Genomic DNA, 17,563 nt, shown 5'->3' on the forward strand with positions numbered 1-17,563 from the left:
CCAGGGAGAGAAGACATAACACTGGGCTAGAGCTGGACACTCACTATGCTGGGGGACACCTGTTCTCAGAAGGTTCCTGGAAGGTCCCCTCCTCTCTCATGGCCCATTGAGACATGGCCAGACAAGATGGAAAGGATGTGCTTGGGACACAAAGGGCTGCTCCCCATGGTATAGCCAAGCATAAGAGGTCAGGCCCCTGATTCAGTGCTAGCCCAGCTACTTCATTGCTGTGAAGATTGGGTCAGATACTGCCTCACATCAATAAAGTGAGACATCTGGCCTCAGCTTCCTCTCAGACTTGTCAGAGGACTGACTCATTTGCCCTTACAAAGCACAGTGAATCTTGCAGATGGAGAATGCAAAAAGAGGTAGGAAGGTAGTAAATCAGGAGTGCCCAGGAACACTGTCCTAGATACATCCTGTAAACTAGCACCAAATGGCTCACATCCATAGTATTAAATTCTCTTCACCTCTGAAACCATGACCTCATTGAGCAGCCCATTGGGAATGGTCCTCTGCCTATAACTCCCAAATCATGCCTGGAAATTGTCTGGAACAGTCCTAGTGGGACCAAATAAAATCATGCTAGGGGTATGCTGACACTTAAATCTGATGATTGAGTTTGTATTCTAGGAACGTTTCCTGATGTTGCTTAATTTACTAGTAAAGACTTAATTAGTAGTGAAGACTTAATGTCTGTTCTATTAAATTACCCACAAAGTCAGCACTGCCCCGATAAAAATCAGCAAGTGCTCCTAAACCTTCCTGAAAACTTTGATTCCTCAGCCATTACTTTCCCATCTCCTCAATAAATGTGGAAAAAAATATTAAATAATCAATTTGTTATCACTTAAAGATAATCAGGTAATTCAAAAAAGCCAGCAGAGAAAAACCAAGAACAAATAATGCAAACTGCTTAGCTTTCTTTGTCACAGTAACTGAAATAGTAGAGAGAGCAAGCCCAGCAATGCAGACTATCCTGATGTGTAGTAAGGCTTTTTGAAACCATATTTGTCATAGTATGCACTCTGAAACTAGTTATCAGTAGTTTGTCATCAGATCAGGAGGACTTACAAGAAACAGATCTATCAACTGGTTTCTCCAGTGACTTGGATAATCACATAAAGTATATTTATAAAATGCATAGTTGGCTTCTGGAAGATCATGCAAGAAGGCACAATAGGGGAAAAATATTTTAGCAAAATGGAGAAATAGCTCACATTCAGCCAGCTAAAATTTCATAAAACTGGTGCAAAATATTGAACTGAGAAGGGGAAGAAATTAAATGCACCAATAAAGAAATTGGGTAATAGGGTATAGGGTAACACCTACCTAGACTTCAGCACTGAGAAAACAGTGAGAAGTTACAGGGCTGTGAACCAAATATGAATTGCCATTGTGAAAGTATTGAATTAAAAGACAAATTTCCTTCTGCATCAGTAGGGCACACTGCCTATAAGACAAAGGGGATAATTTTTTGCTTTCTCAATACACCCAAGTTAGATAGGATTAGTCTAGGTTTGGATGGGAGAATGGTAACAAACAGTATAGGAGGTGCAAAATGCACAGGATTGAAAGAAGAGGACTAACAGGAAGAAAACTGAAGAGGGCATATGATAATGAACCTCAAATACATAAGGTTGTTAGAAGATGCTGATCAATTGCTCCCCATGTGTGCTGAGAATAGGTCAAGATGCAACAAACTCAATTAGGTTACAGAGAGGAGACAAACCTTCCCTGCTGCCAGTCAATGAGCAGTGTAACAGGTGCTGAGGAGGTGCCAGCATTCCTGCTGTGTTATGCACGGGTAAGGAAAACACCTGCTTGAGTGGCATCAGTGTATCTGATCCTGCCTCTGGACACATAGTGCAGTGTCTCCTGAATGAATGTTCCTTTAAGGCTGACACTTGTGTATTTTCAGTTTCTACCACCACCTTGTCGCTCATTTTGGCTGCAAGGATGCAGTAGGGACAGCATAATCAGGGACACTGAACAGGGTCTCACCAGGACCATATCCAGTCTCATTACTGGATATGTTGTTTGATGCCCACCTGTATGTCATCACATCCTGCACCTTTCTCTCATAGGCTTTCTGTTAGACCATCCCATTCCAGAGCCTACTAAAAACCATTTAATTCTTTTCCTCCCACCTTTCTTGCAGGAGGTGTGTTCCATAATATGCTCTCAAAGCTAAAAACTTTTGATTTCCAGCTTAGATATGCATGTTGACAGTAGCAGCTGCTTGATATGGAGAAGTTCAAACTCGTACTCTTGTCTGTGAATATTCTAAATCATGGAAGCTGATGTCAATGCATGTGAAAAACCCCCAGATCTGTCCTTCATGTTTCAAGAAGAAACATACCATAAATTTGCAGAGGAAAAGGAAGTTTTTCTTTCTTGCATTAGCATGTAGATGACATGAATGACATTACATAGGAAATGAAGACATAACAGGGATGGATGAAGAAAAGGTGCCAGCTGAGGGCAGAACCAGGTGACTCAAAACCAGGTAACAGGCATAATGAGGTTATGAGCTTGATGGATTTAGGGGTGCCAGGAGGAGTAATGCATGAATTGAAAACTGCTGCTTGCAATGGTGGGAATGGGGGTTTGCTTGTGAGGGAGGAACCAGTTCCCCTTTTCTGTCTTCCCAAAAGATGTGACAACAAAGGTCACAGTCATCTGCCCACAAAATGCTGCATGTTTGTCTCCCTGTGGAGAGGTGTATGTGAGAATTGACAGTCCTCCCCTGAATCAATACTCACCTTTGTGAAGGAGAAAATGCTTTCTGTTGAACTAATGGCTATTTCAGCCCATTGTAAACCATAACAGATGGGTTTCTTCAAACCTCTATGCATTTTTAGATTGTATTTACACTCACTAATCAAGTCTTCTGTCTAAGATGGGAAAAAATAACAATCTCCCACTTTTTCATTTTCTCCCTCCCCCTGATGCTGTGCTTCCCCAGGGCTGCTGGCTGGGTCCTACTCAGCTTCTTTACTGCCTTCTGAATTGGAAAGCAGTTATCTCACAGTGTCTCAGCTTGGAGATGGGAGTTCTGGCTCCTTTGGGTTCAGAAGTACAGACTCTGTTGCATAGAGTCAAGTACCACATTGGGAAGCAGAAGAGAGTCCAGCTGTCCCTCATTTTTCTCCAGACATAAAATGAGAGTGATGCTGTTACCAACACATGCTACCTCCCACAGTAAAAATTAAGAAAGGGGGGAGGGGTGTTTGAAAGAAAAATGAAACACACTAATTAGGTATCAGTATCATCACTGCTTGTGTGGCACACATCTGCACTCCTGCCGTTCTAGCAAAATTTCAGTCAGCAGAGGGTATTTAGTCAAAATGAAAATTCAGTCTGTATGTCTAATAAATGCTGCTGCTGCCCAGCCTTCGTTTTTGCCAGCAAATAGCACTGCTGCTCTCTGTCATGTAGCAGCCATGTCCTACCCTGAAGACAGATGCACTTCAGGGGTGTTGGCTTTTTTTTTTAATACAAGATTACAGTGTTTCATAAAAAGCTTTCTTGGTGAGAATAAGTGTTGTCATGCATATGTAACATCATGATTAGTATCTTGCACTGAACTGGCTGGCATGCACAAAGTGCTATTTCCAGGTAGATCACACAGCCAGTTTTTCCTCAGCTGCTTTAGCACAACGCTAGCGTTTGAGTAGGAAGCCACAAGGACAATCTGAATAAGACAATCACAGAATCAATTAGGTTGGAAAAGACCTCTGAGTCCAACCTGTAATGAAATACCACCTTGTCAACTAGACCACGACACTGTGCTCCACATCGTTTTTTCCCTAACATCTCCAGGGATGGTGACTTCACCACCTCCCTGGGCAGCCTGTTCCAACGTTTGGCAACCCTTTCAGTGAAGAAATCCCTCCTGATGCCCCAAAAATTTCTCATTTATCCCAACACACCACAAAGCAGCCGTTCTGGGTTTGCCTGGGTTTCCGAGGCTGCCTTTTTCCTGAGTGACCCCCGGCACTACAGGCCCTGGTCTGGAGCGGCCAGGAATGCGCTGGCTCCACCTGCGGGAAAACCAAGCGATCACTTCAGGTCTGCCCAGACAGCACCCGAGGGAGCCGGGGTTCCTGAGGGGCGGAGAGGCAGGACCAGCCATGACCAAGAAGTCCCACCTCAGCTTCCCAGCCTGCAGGTCCTCCCGCAGCCACCCCTCACCTGCTACCACTAGAGAGGACAGAGCAGGATGGGCCAGCAGCGGCACAACGCGGGAGGCAGTGCCCTGGCTGCCGCTCGCCCTCGGCTGTGTCGGAGCCACCCGAGCGGGCCCGCAGGGCCAGACCCGGTCCCAGGGTAGCGGCTCCAAGGGCGCGGGCAGACAGCACTGCCCTTCCCAACATGGCACCCGCCCAGCCCAGCCCAGCGCGGCCCCGCTCCAGGGCGGTGGCGCACGGGGCGCCCCTGCGCATGCGCGGTGGGCGGGGCCGGACCATGGGCAGGCGGCGAGCGGGGCCCAGCGTGGCCCGGGAGGTGAGGGGCGTGCGGCGGCCGGGCTGGCGGGGGGCTTGGAGCCACAGCCTTACTCCCGCTTTAAGCGATGGCGTGCGGTGTCCTTGCTCCTGCCGAGCCCTTGAGCCAGTGCCGTGAGGGGCCGTGGGTGTGTGCGTGCCCGTGGGGGTGCTGCGGCGGGCCGTGACCACCAGCCCGTTGTGTGCGTGCGGCGCTGGAAGTCAGCTGTGTGCTGCTGCTACTTGAGGGAGCCCAGTGATAAACCGGCATGTGAGGGGCTGTAATCACAGCGAGGAGAAAGGGGAAAGGCTGGGTTTCAAGACTATGTCCTCCTTCTAAGGCTGCCTTTTCATTGTGCTTGAGTGTTTTGTCTGTGTCTCCCTCACTGGAGATTGCACCTGTGCCATGTGCTTGAGGATGGCTCTTCTTGAGCAGGGAGGTTGGAGCAGATGGAGCACTGTGGTCCCTTCAAATCTTACCCCTTCTGTACTGTGATGTCCTGGGTGGCAGGAGGGCTGCTGGTAAGCTCTGCTGAAGCTTTGTCTTTCTGCAAACAACCTGAGTTGTGTTAGTTAGGATCTCCCTGAAGCACATGCCTTTCTGGCTCCTGCACTGAACAGTGCTGTCTGGACTCAAGTCTGTTTGAGTTCAGGTCTGTGGGGACAGTAAATCCTGAATGTTCCTCACAAATGGCTGCAATGGGGCACAACTCATTCAGTGAGTCTCACTGGTCACCTCTCTGCCCTGAAGTGTTTTCAGGTGAGCACATGCACAACAGACCAATGTAACCAATGAAAAGGCCAGGGAAATGGCAGGGCATGCCATATGTCACCAGCTAGTAACATTAAGGTGAGTGTCACAGACTCCTTAGGGCTGGAAAGGACCTCTGGATATCATCTCATCCAACCCCCGTGCCAGGGCAGGGTCGCCTAGAGCATATCACACAGGAATGTGACTAGGTACATTTTGAATGTCTCCAGAGAGGGAAACCCCACAGCCTGCTGGAGCAGCCTGTTCCAGTGGTCTGTTTCTGTGTAAAAAGGTTTTTTCCTCCTATTGAGCTGGAATTTGTGTTTTAGTTTGCAGGCATTGCTCCTCATCATTGCTTCACTGGGTGACACTGAAAAGAGTTTGGCACTAACCTCTTCACACCCACCTTTAAGATATTTATATGTATTGATGAGACCCCCTCTCATCCTGCTGTGTGGAATGGGAGTTTGGTTTATGATTATCTGGTGTGTTTCATTGGTTAGGATTGCATTAGAGAAACACAGTTCTGGGCACTCCAACCCAAATATAACCACCAAAGGGAGTCCAGAGGGCTTTGCTGACTGTCCAGGCTTCCTTTGGTGAGCCTACCAGACAATTTTTTTTTTTTTTTTTTTTTGTGGTTGTGGATTGAGAATTGGTAGACAAGAAGTGTTAAGATGTTAGGGTCTAGGGTCTACCTTACAAAAAGAGGGGAGAGGGGTGGCAAAATGGCTCAGCCTCTTAGGGACCTGCTGTTCACAGAATGAAAAGGGACTAATTTGAGCTGCCACAGAAAATTCCTGCAAAGTGTTTGAGGACTTGTAGTAGCTTTAGATTAAGTTTTGGGGTAGTTTTTAGAAGTTTTCAGGATGGAAATACTAGTTTTGAAGGGATTGTAGAACTACTCCTTTTTGTGCGTTACAGGTAAAAAACTCCTGTCTGGAAGGAGGACAGTGCAAAGACACTACTACCAGATAAAATTCTTTCCACTTGCAGTGATGAGAACACTACTGAAGAGAGGTTAGGGAGGAAGGAAAAAAATGCCTTTAAGCCAGAGGAAGAGAGGGCTGTGTTTTAGTTTGCATGACTACCAAGATACTTGATTCATAAGTTAAAATTACTCTGTTCAGTATTACCTTCTGAGCTGTTATGATTGTAAAGAAAACTTTTCAAACGAGTCTTAATGTGGTGTGATGCATGACTAGCTTTGAAAGGCCTCATCTAGGCAGAGTCATGCTTGTTTAACTGAAGTCATGATGCTAAATGAATGCAATTTTCTATATGGACACTTATCAGATTACCTTGCACTTACAAATTGCAGGCGTAATTGATATGATCTGTTTTAAATGGATATAAATGGCTCTCCATAATGTTATGTTGGTTTAAATTCGTGCCACTTCTTTCATATAGCTCTAGTCTTTTGACAGGCAGCCCTCTTGACAATGCTGAGCTGCATAGGACTTGCTTAAGGAAATTCATCAGGAAAATGAAACTGGCAAGACTGGTCCATTTTGTACCAAAACAGTGAAAATGAAATTAACTCAAGAGAGTGACAAGGATGACCAAAGGTGTGGAGAGCTTTATGCAAGAAACTACCAAGCATTTCAGGTCCTTTTAAGCTGGAAAATATGACTGCAAGGGACCCAATATAGGCCTATAGCCTCTGCATGCTATTTGTAGCTTTAAACAAAGAATGAACATACATTGTCAATACAAAGTTAGGGCTATCAAATGAAACCAGCAGCTGACAAGCTCAGAACAAACAGGAGGGGTTGGTTCTTCCCATAACCTGCTGTGAAACTTCTCGCCAAAGAATATTGTAACCACTAAAAATATAATTGCGGTTCAGGCAACAACTGAAAAAAAAATATCAGAGAAGCAGAAAAGTGCATTAAATTAAAGGCAGTGCCTGGGCAGCAAAATGTCACGTGTGTGCTTTTGTAAAGTATTGTTACATGTGTTGCTGCTTCTGACAGGGCAATGGCTGATCAGTGTCTGTGGAGGAACATAAAGAATAGGGGAAAGCCGACACAGTTTGTGCTCAGTGAAGCTGTTCAGGCAGAAGTTTTGAAAATGTGGCTCACTGCTCTGTGGTCATGCCTGTGTGCAGTCCTGCAAAGCCGCTGCTCTGCGCTGAGGCAGGATGGGCTGACTAACGAGGTGGTGCCTGCAAAGCTGAAGGAGGAGGTGGAGGTAGGATCCAGCCTTTCCTCCTTTAGCAGCACACAGGGTTGTTCTGTAGGAGCCATCTTTGCTGGTGGATCGTCCTCTGCTGTGAATAGCTTGTCTGGTAAATATTTCCAAGCATGCTGTGGGCGGCATGTCTGTGAAATGATTTTCCAGCGTGCAAAATGATTCCAAGAGCATGGAGAAAATGGAAGTGTGTCCATGAACAGCAAGTTAGCACTTGAATTTAAACAAAATTTGTCTCTGCTGGACTGATTTTAATAATCCAGCCAAATTTGTGGATGCAGGAACCATTAATTCTTCTGTGAAAGAACAGCTCAAGTGTGCTGGCAGGTGACAAGGCATGTAAAGACTGCTCAGGGAAGGGGTTTTTTCTTTGCCCCCACCTCTTCAGTTGGCTTTGATGTGTTTTATGAGGGTCAGAAGATGAAAACCTCATTACCTAATGCTGTTGGATGTCGACGTATGTGTGATATGGCTCCTTGCCAGTATCTTAATTAGGGAATTCATGAAAGCAGAGGGTGGATGCCAGTTCTTGAAAAGCGCTTTTAGCCTTTCTGCTGGAAAGAAAGCCTTCATTAATTCGCTACAAAATGTATTAAATGGGATCCAGCTCAATTCTATAAGCAAACCTGCTTCTTTTTCATTTCTCTCTTTCTCTCTGCCTTTATGTGAGCCATTTTGGGCTCTCTGCCCAAGATGGTCCCAACAAATGGAATTTGTAATAAGCATGTAAGTCAGTTTGGATTGAAATCCATTCCAGGTCTCTCTAGTTTAAAAAGGTTTCCAGATCATGAGCAGGTGTTGCCAGAATTCAGCAAAAGTAGCTGAATGTCTTGTCATACCTGTGGAGCAAAGGAGGCATCTGGTCTTAGATCCCTGCGTGGATCCAAAGCTGCTGGGACTTGACTTTCTGGAGCTTCAGAAGGGCAGCTCTGTGTGCCCACATCTGCTGCCTGGATGTGAAGCACATGTTTCCTTCCCCCTTTTTAACTGAAACTACTTAAAGATGTTGCTGTGAATGAAGTCCTGTGTCCCTGTTACCATCTGTGTGAACCTGAGGAGCTGTCATGTGAGCTTTCTGCTTGCTGCATTTCAGCTGTGTCCCAGAAGATCCCCTTCAAGGAAAGGAGAGCTAAAAGGAGGAGAGGTTCATCTTTGCAACTTAGGAGGCACTGTGCTGAGATTGCCACTAAAGAAATAATGCAAGTGTGAAGTGCAAGGGTGGTTCAGCTAAGCGAGCTCGGCTCCTTGTTTTCCTCTGGGCTTCCATTGTGCCCAGGTATGTACCCCAACTAACCTCACATATTATTTAGTAGGAGGGAAAGCTTTCCATCCACAGCAAGCTCAGGTGAGCATCTGCTTCTAGGATTGCTCTCCTGGAGGGCTAGCTGTAGCAGGGAATTAGGGCAAAGCCCTACAGATTTTCTTGTGCTACAGTTTTACAGACTACAGCCCCCCCTAGGAGTTTCCTTAGCAGCCCAGAGAGTAAGCAGTAGTTCCCAGATATTACTCTAATTTTTTTCCTTGTGCTTAGTTTCTTTTCTGTATTTCTTTTGTTCTGCAGTGAAGAGTTACTTGGATGGCTGAGTTGTTGAGGGACTCCTGGCTTGCAGGAGCAGCTCCTAAATGCCAAGCAAGGCAATGGCATTGACATATCAAGATAGTGCTCTGCCCACAGTTTGGGTTGGTGTCTGAAGCTTCTTATTCAAATGAGCTGCCTTCAGGAGGCAGAATTTATTGTCTTAATTTATAAGTGGGGAAACTGAGGCACAGTGAATGGATAACATCTGTAAATCCCCACTCTTGTCCTTCCTTATAACCCCTAATAAGCCAGGCTAGCCAGAAGAAAAGAAGTAGTGAGATTCTGAAAGAAAAGTATTTTGTTCATTCAGCAATCTTCCTTGCTTGCTTTTTTCTTTTTTTTCTGGTTATTTTTTATCCCTTGTGCCCCCAGCTCAGCACAGCTGATGGTGCAGTTCTGGGGCATGTGGTTTATTAGCAAATTATTGCTCTCCAGCAGGGGACCCAAACTTGGGGTTTGATTTAAGAGCAGTAAAACCAGTTGAAACTTTAAAGTATTATGTGGAATCTGGAGATTTTTAGTCAGCAGAAAGTGAAAGCACTGACAAAGTTGGGCAGAATATACTCTTGTTAAGTCTCATGAAATGAGGGAAGTATGGGCAGAGAATGTACTAGTGAGAGCAACTGCCAGCTAGGAGGAGCAGGCATGGAGGAGAGGATTGGAGTGCAATAGCATGGATAATTTAGTGGTGGGGTTGGCAGCTGACTGAGTAAAGCTCTCATTAATTCTTTAATGTATTATTTAGCATTTTTTTAAAATATATTTCCAGAGAAGCCACGGTGCACTGTAATAATTTAACAGGCTAAGGAGGAGCCAGGTAACACATGCTGAAGCATCTTTTCCTGTGTGTGCACGTAAGGGTTTCCAACAGCTAAGGGAGCAGAAACTGCCGTTTGCAAATGGTAGGAACTGGCGAGGGAGATGGTAATCCTTAAATTTCACTTGACCAACACCCCGCCTCTGCTGTACCACACTGGTACTTAAAGTAACTTGCTGATAAGTGTGGTCAGAGCTGGCCTGGGTGAAGCCCCTTCTTGGCCCTGAAGCAGTCTGGGGCAATGCATCATGCTGAGCTATAGCGCATGACATGGCGATGAGCAGCTACAGTTAACATCCTTGAGTGGCACAGCTGGAAATGGAGGAGGACAATTATCCTCATCCAGGCAAAACCAAGCATTGCCAGCAACAGAAGTGCTCTTCCCTGAGCTTTGGGATCAGTGACATGCCTTGGTGCTCCCCTTGGGCTCAGGAAGCTGTGCATGTGCCTCTGGGGAGTTTGGCATCTTGAGCACTGGCAGAGTTGCCTAATAGCCCAGGACTTTGAGATTGCTATCTGATAAATCAGAGATTTATTTGAGCCTTCTTATATGTCCCTCTCCCCAGCTCTGCTGTGCCTCTTCAAGACTATTTAACTGACTGGTTAAACTTCTTTTCATGGTCTGCTTTATGTCAAGCCTCTTCTCTCCAGTCCTGCTTAGTTATAATGCTTGCCTGCTTTTCCTGAGCAGAAGGTGTGAGATTGTTAATGAGCTCATTAACAGGAGCTGATCAGAACAGAGCTGATCCCAAAGCAGCAATAATTAGGGATCACTACCTTTGATTTTGTTTCCCTTATTACTGTTTATGAGTATGTGTGTGCTCTGGGCTGCTTCTGAGGCTGATGTCCAGGCAGCTCATTCCACCTTTACCTGGCACTGTGCTGCCTCTTAGTGTCTGGTGTGTGAAAGCTCCCACCACAGGGAGGCCGTGCTGCCAGCCTTGGCCTTCCCTGGAGAACCAGGCACAGCAGCAGTGTTGCACTTTGTAGCTCAAAGGAGAGGTCCTGCCACCTTAGTGCACTGAGGCCGTTTTCTTTCAGGCTAGGTTGTTGTGTTCATGTCTGATTGGCCTGCTGTTTCCCTTCTGGAAGCAAGCTTGAAAGACAAAGTTTTCCTTGAGATGTCTATGCTGTGGTTGCCAGGCAGAAGAGAGGAGTGATTCCCAGAACTGTTGTCCATGGTAGGATCCCCTCCTGGACAGTCTGTTTGCACACAAGGAAATGAACCCTCCTGTGCCTAGCTGTGGTTACTGCCCTCCACAGGATGACACAGGGGTGGCTGTCGGGATACTTGATGAAGAGACACAAGGAGATAACCAGTGTTTTTCTGCACAGAAACTTGTTGCTGCCAACACTTGGTACAAGTTGAAGAGGCAGTGGCAAATGCTCTCTTGACCATACTGTGCAGACTCCTGTTGCTGTTGTAGATTTAGTTGGGTAAAAGAGACTGGAAGTATCCCTTTGTTCCCTCTTCACCCAACCAGACAGCTGGGGGTGCTTTGTAGATTTCTGCATCCATTCACAGTGCTAACATAAGACCCTGTCCCTCAGGCTTTGGTTTAGGCCAGTGTCTCTCCTTTTATCCTCTAATTGCATAAAGATACCTAAGATCACACCTTTCCTTGTAGACCCACGTGCAAAGAAACTAGAGCAGGCTGGAACAGATCTAGCAAAAGGGTGCTGGCCAGCCACACAATAGGCAGTGTCAGGGCTGGCTTGGCTGTGTCTGGGGTGAAGATGTGACAGTTGTCTGGGCTAGAATACAGGCTGAGCTGGGAGATGATGAGTTCTCTGTGCTGTGATCTCTACACAGATCTGGGATTCTTCCCTTGATCTGGGGAGGAATAGTAGCTGAACTGCCACCATCTGCATGGGGATGAGTCCTTGTAAGCTGGGAGAAGAAATGATGGTGACTGGAGTGGTGTTTTTCAGATTGATGGACTGGAGGAGAAGCTGGCACGCTGCAGACAGAGCATGGAAGAGGTGGACCTGAAGCTGCGCAGGGAGAAGCTCAGCCCCGAAGGAAGGTATTGCTGACCAGCTCCTTTCACAGCTGAGTGTGTGCACTTCAGCTTAGCTGTCATCCTGCTGTAGCACCAAGCAAGGGCTCTTGAAGGGGTGGGAATGTGTGACATTCCCATGACACAACTCTCTTCCCACAGCTTGGAGCTTTCTTGGGGAATTTGCCTCTGTGAGAAGTGCAGTGATATAGAGAGAGAGCTGTATCTTATTAACAGCTTGACTCCAACCTGTGCCACAAGCAGACAAGTAGTGCCTGAAACTTGCCAGTTCATTTGCAGGCCTGGCTCCTGGCCTGTTAGGAACCTGCTCTGTGAATCTGGCAAAGGTTTTCTGCACACTGCTGCTCAAGCCTTGCTGAAACCACCTGGGTTCAGTCAGGGAGATGTGCAGCAACTACTACTGAGGGCCAAACCAGGCTGGGATCCAGCTGCAAAAGCAGCTGAGGGAAAATATCTATGCCTGTGTTGCTAATGTGTGCGGATGTAGGGATGAATTAACACACCGGCTTTTCTTGGGAATGCTAAGAGGGACAACTCCCCTGAAATCTGTGGCTGCCATAGAGGCAGCAGTTGTTGGCTTCTAGAGCTGGGAGTCAGGCAAGGATTTTGGCCTGGATTTTGTAGTAGACATAGGCAGAACCTGCTGTTTCTCTTGAGTGTGAAGCAAGAGAATTAGATGTCCCAACTGATTCTCAAATCTCTCTGCTTGAGGACATTTTTTTCAGTCACTAGCATCCTACTGCTCTGCTCCAAGCAAAAAAGGCTGGGAAGCTCAGTCATCAGCCCAGGGAGCGGTCCTGATGATCCTCATGTTCGCTCTACACTACTGTCCTGTAGAACCCCATTAGAAATGATCATAGCAATAGTGATGTCTCCATCCCCTGATATTTATCAGGCTTACTTTAACTTCTTTGTTAAACTTAAAACTCTCCTTTGCACTTCCCCTTCTTCCTTTACTGGAGTTCTATATCCCCATCAATATTTAGACAGGGTCCTATCTCTTCTTGTCTGTAGCTCCTCGTCTCAACAATCCTTTCCTGGCCTAAATTCTCCTTGTTACTGTCTGTATTCTTTATCTGGGGCTTAGGTGGCCAACAACCAAACATACAGCTGCGGGAACTTGACAGGATGTGATATATGGTAGTTTCTGACTGAAATATAGGGCCTAGAGCAAAGAATTATGAATTAAGATTCTTGGGGCCTTCTATGAGTTTTACAGCTTGTATGGAAATAGAACTTCCATTGTCCTATTCCAGACCCTTTGAAAAACCCTGGAGGGAAGGTACCGTGATCAAAATTATCGATTCAGTGTAGAGCACACAAAGAGGAGCTCTGCTTTTCCACTTTGAAGTTCAGTTGTCATGGTTTCTCCATGTCTCTTTCTCAAAGCTTCTTCCCTTGACTCTCTTCACAAGGCAAATTTCTAAGTAGCAGCTCAGTCATGTTGGTAAATCTGTCTTCTCACTTCCTACTAGCTGCCCTCCACCCAGTTTTCTTCTAGAGCCCTTTCCTCTCCTGCTGCTCCTGATGTAGCTTGCTTTCTTGCCCTCCCTTACACTTAACTAGCTGTACACATAGATTTGGATCTCTTTCCTCCTACAGGTTGTTCTTGCTGTGCCCCAAGGGGAACAACAAACTCTGTTACACTTTCTGCCTTCTCTGAACCAGGAGATAATTTGTTAGTGCATGTTTATTTATGTGCAGAGTCTGAGAGGACTGACCGTGTCCTCACTGCCGTAATGGAAACACCGCTGCTTTCAGGAATTTCATTTTGGGTTTATATTTTAATCTGCATATTAATTAATCTTGTGCAATTTAAGACAAGGGCTGGGTTGGCCTAACTTAGTCTTTTCTGTTATTATGAGTCTTGAGTCTAATGACAAGTTGTTTAACTCTATTAGTACTGGGCTTGGATTCAGTTTGCTTCCTTGAGTTCACCAATTTCTGCAAATCGGATACCTCTGACAAAGGGATCCCAGCTTCAAATGGTGAGAAGAATTGCTATTCAAGCACTAAGCCCAATGTGGTGGGGGGGAAGGATCCTCCAGAGAGCATATAAGGACCCTGCCCCATCCCATAGCTGTTTCAGAACTTCCTGCCTCACCTAGGGGGAACTGGAGCAGGGAAATGACCCAAGAGCCCTTTCTAGCTGTTTGTCTACACTGCTGTCCTGAAAGGAGAGACAGGAAGCAATTTGGGGGAAGGAAAAAATAATCTAAAATGCTGCATCTCTTCTGTTGCTCAACTGGGTACTTCTAAACTGTCACCCTTCCAGCAGGGAGGGGTGAGGGGCTCGTCCTCTGAGCAGATATCCCCCGCAGTGGGGACAGTCTCTCTTCCATCATGTAAGCAAAGAAATAGGCTGTGTTCTGCCTCGCAGGTAATGAACTCCTCTTCTCATTACAGAAAGTCACTGGAGAGAGAGCGAAACTTACTAATGACCAAAGCTGACAACTATGGTAAGAGCTTCATTAAAAATGGTCCCTCTGGGCAGGATGGGATCAGTGCTGCAGCTTAGCTTTGTCTTCAAGCTCCTGCCACCTCTGACTTCTGCCTTTGAATTTAGCTTCAACCAAAGGGAGCTAAACTAATGGAAATGTAGTCAGCATATTAAAATAGGAGTCTGCATCCTCCTACTTGAGCTGTACTTCCATAGGGAAAAAAATAAGCATCAGCTAATGAAGGGGAGAAAATGTCCCCCTCCACACACCCCAGATTACCAGTCTTTAGATAATCATAGCTAACAGATTGGCTTGAGTAGCTTTTAACATCCCTCTCCCCAACCTTTTTTTTTTTTTTCCTAGTAGAGGCTTGCTAGGCAAGAAGGTAAGTGCTATCAGGAGTGTAGCAAAACATACCTTTCTTGGGGAGGGTTCTTACTGCATCAGTTTATGAGGCCACTCAGCACAAGAGCATAGCGATTCACACTGACGTGCTGCCTGCACTGCTAGAGAGCCAGGGTCCTTCCTTGGTGCAAGTCCTGCTTAGACACTTAGAATGAAAGCCTCTCTGAGATACCATACTTGACAGGACTTCCATTCCACTAGAGGTGCTGCTTTGTACATCTTCAGGAATTGATCAGTGTGTTACCTGCTTGGCAGTACTCTGCAGCTGTGTAAGCAGCAGAGCTCACACAAGGAAAAGAGGCACAAGTATTCTTTTGGGTCTAGAGGGTTGAAAGCTGGGGTATGGCCAGCAAATTTGTAATTATAACTCATGCTAGAGGACTGTTTCCAGAAGAGTAACAGTTATTTTAAACAGACTGAAAGCTGTTCCCTAAGGGCCTACCACTAGAGACAGCAGAAGACTGAAAATTGCTGCCACCCTTTTACCAGCCAGCAGTCAGCCATCCCTGGGGGCATCAGCAGAGCAGTGTGACAGCAGCTCAGACAGCAGCAACAGCCTCACCTAATGGTGACATCACTGTATGGCCTCTGACTAAATCTTTCCTTATTCCAGCTGATGCACTGAGGCCATGCATCCGTTTAAGCTGGCACTGCTGTGTGTGAGGTTATGTGACCCTGTCAACTCCTTTGTGGCCTTGCACATTCAAGCAGGTTGCTCTGTGGCTGCATGAGAGTGCTTGTATTAGGTGAAGGATGGGGCAGAAAGAACAGCTAAAAGTCTCTTTTGATTACCAACACCACTTGAGAACTGCTGGAGGCTGCTTGTGCAAACTGTAGACAGTAAGGTGTGCAGTCTGTGCAGATGAACTCAGCAACAGAAGCAGTCTGTCTCTGGACAGTGCACACCCAGCCTTGCCTGACACACACTTAGTGCTGTTTGGCCTTGCAGTCTGTAAGGCTGGAGGCCTCGCTGCTCGCCTGTACCAGCCAGCAAAGTTTTCTGGAAGAGAACTAGTAAGAGTGGGGTTCTCATCTTTGGTAAAGGGAACCAAACAGAAATGGAGATTGGCAAGACTCCATACTTGAAGTAGCCACTGTGTTCCTCTCTCTGCATCTGTTGTTCTAAGGTTGCTTTCCTTCTCCCTGGTTTACCTGTCTCTAAAAAACTAAAAGCTTCATACCAAACAGAGTAAGAGTGTCCAGGTTTAGACCTTTTCCACAATCCTTCTGAGGTGTAAGGAGACACAGATTCTGCAGCATTCAAAGGTGGCTACAGTTGTATTTAAATTTTAGCACTAGAAAAAGCTACCAGGCTGTTACATCTAGAAGATAGTAGAAATAGCTCTCTGCCCTCCTGTCTCCTTCATTCTCCTAGGGAACACACAGTTATTCTAATGACAGTCTGTCCTTAGTAGAGGCCTACAGCAATGTCATTTCCCAACAGGAACTTGTCTGGCACTGAAGTATTCCCAAGCACAGCTACCACAAGTGTCAGGATGAGAGCAAATGAAAGGGCTCCTGCTAGTTTGGGTAGTTACTTCCCATTCAGCACAATACCCTGTTGGCAGATTTCCATACTGCTCCCAAATTTTTTGCCTGTGGCCAAGGTAGCTTTGTGCTTCTTAAGAGAGTTTTGGAAGGAGATGCAGCTGCAACACGAAGAACCTTCACAGACAAGTCTTTTGTTTGTTTCCCAGAGAAAGAACTGAGTGTGCTTCGTAAGGAAAATCGCAAGAATGCTGCCCTTGCTGTGGCCATGGCATTGCTGATTGCTCTTATTTACGCCTTCTGGACAATGTGATTGCACTCAAGAATTCTCCCCACTGAACAAATGACTCCTGCAAGGAGCTCTTCCTCCTCTCACCATTGTGCCTCCCCCAAGGGTGAGGATCAGCATTTCAAATTACTGTTCTTGTTTATTGTCTCCAAGCCTTGTTGTAGGGAAGATTTTTCTCTGCAAATTGAGGAGGACAGGAGACAAACCAGAAATCACAGCACACTTGTGCTTGGAAATCAGGTCAAGCAGAGCTCAAGGTGGTGCCATCTTAGCCAAAACACAGTCAGGACCATGCAGCCTGATCCAGGAAGGCAATACATTCTCCCTTTTGAAGAGGACTTTTGTGATTACAGACAGGTGCTTTCTGCCCAGCCCAGGTGGAATACACACCCTGGCTCCTGTGACACAGTCATAAACTGAAGGGACCAAGCTCTTGATGCAAAGGGTAATCTGTAGGTGTTGCAATTCTATATATTCCCAGAGCTGAGCTAAAGATGCTTCCTCCTCCACCCTGACTTCCAGGACCAAAGGAATCCTACATCCACAAAAGCAGATGGCATGTAGGTATCCACACTGAGATATGGGTGCTTGGACTGTGAGATGATCTGCCTACCTCTCCAGTGCATCAGAGCTTGGTAGCCATTTTGTGCCTTTGAGAATCAGTGTTTGCAGAAGACAATTTACCATCAACCCCCAGAGATGAAAGTGCTTCTGTAAAGCTTTAAATAAAATAATTTGACCTTTTAATTTTCTGTTTTGTTTATTTGGTGGATTTTTTTCCCCTGTTCTGTCCTGTTTCTCAGTCACTGCTTTATTCTTATCCTCCTGTTTCCTTACTGGCACATAGTGCACTATGGTAAGCCTAGACTAAGTTAGGCACTTAAGCCCCTGGTCAGTGAGCTCTCAACAGTGGGTTACTGCTCTGTTGTGGCCTGGAATGTACTTCCTTTGACTGGAACAGGAGCCTACCCATGCTGCAGGAATTCCAGAGACTGTCCCCTGTAATGCCCTCTCATTCCAATGCTCTAAAGTTGCCACAAAAACTTTTAAAATGGAACTGCCTTGAATATTTAACTCTGCTGACATTTCTCT

The 17,563-nt window shown here is 46.0% G+C and overlaps 1 protein-coding gene across 1 annotated transcript; it reads left to right on the forward strand.

Annotated features, from left to right (window-relative positions):
- Positions 1–4,377: 4,377 nt before the first annotated feature.
- On the forward strand, positions 4,378–17,034 carry CCDC167 (coiled-coil domain containing 167). Its single transcript, XM_054279626.1, has 4 exons — positions 4,378–4,509; positions 11,760–11,854; positions 14,255–14,307; positions 16,392–17,034. The coding sequence occupies exons 1-4, from the start codon at positions 4,378–4,380 to the stop codon at positions 16,493–16,495; spliced, it is 384 nt and encodes a 127-aa protein (XP_054135601.1). The 3' UTR covers positions 16,496–17,034.
- Positions 17,035–17,563: the final 529 nt, after the last annotated feature.

The sequence above is a fragment of the Melozone crissalis genome, unplaced genomic scaffold (assembly GCF_028551555.1).
Source record: "Melozone crissalis strain CALT ecotype California unplaced genomic scaffold, PUWL_Pcris_2 ptg000027l_1, whole genome shotgun sequence".
Lineage (NCBI taxonomy): Eukaryota > Metazoa > Chordata > Aves > Passeriformes > Passerellidae > Melozone > Melozone crissalis.

Coding starts and splice junctions, on each gene's coding strand:
- CCDC167 (XM_054279626.1), top strand. CDS start 4,378: ATGGCACCCGCCCAGCCCAGCCCAGCGCGGCCCCGCTCCAGGGCGGTG. Junction 11,855..14,254: donor AAGCTCAGCCCCGAAGGAAG/GTATTGCTGACC, acceptor TTCTCATTACAG/AAAGTCACTGGAGAGAGAGC. Junction 14,308..16,391: donor GACCAAAGCTGACAACTATG/GTAAGAGCTTCA, acceptor TTTGTTTCCCAG/AGAAAGAACTGAGTGTGCTT.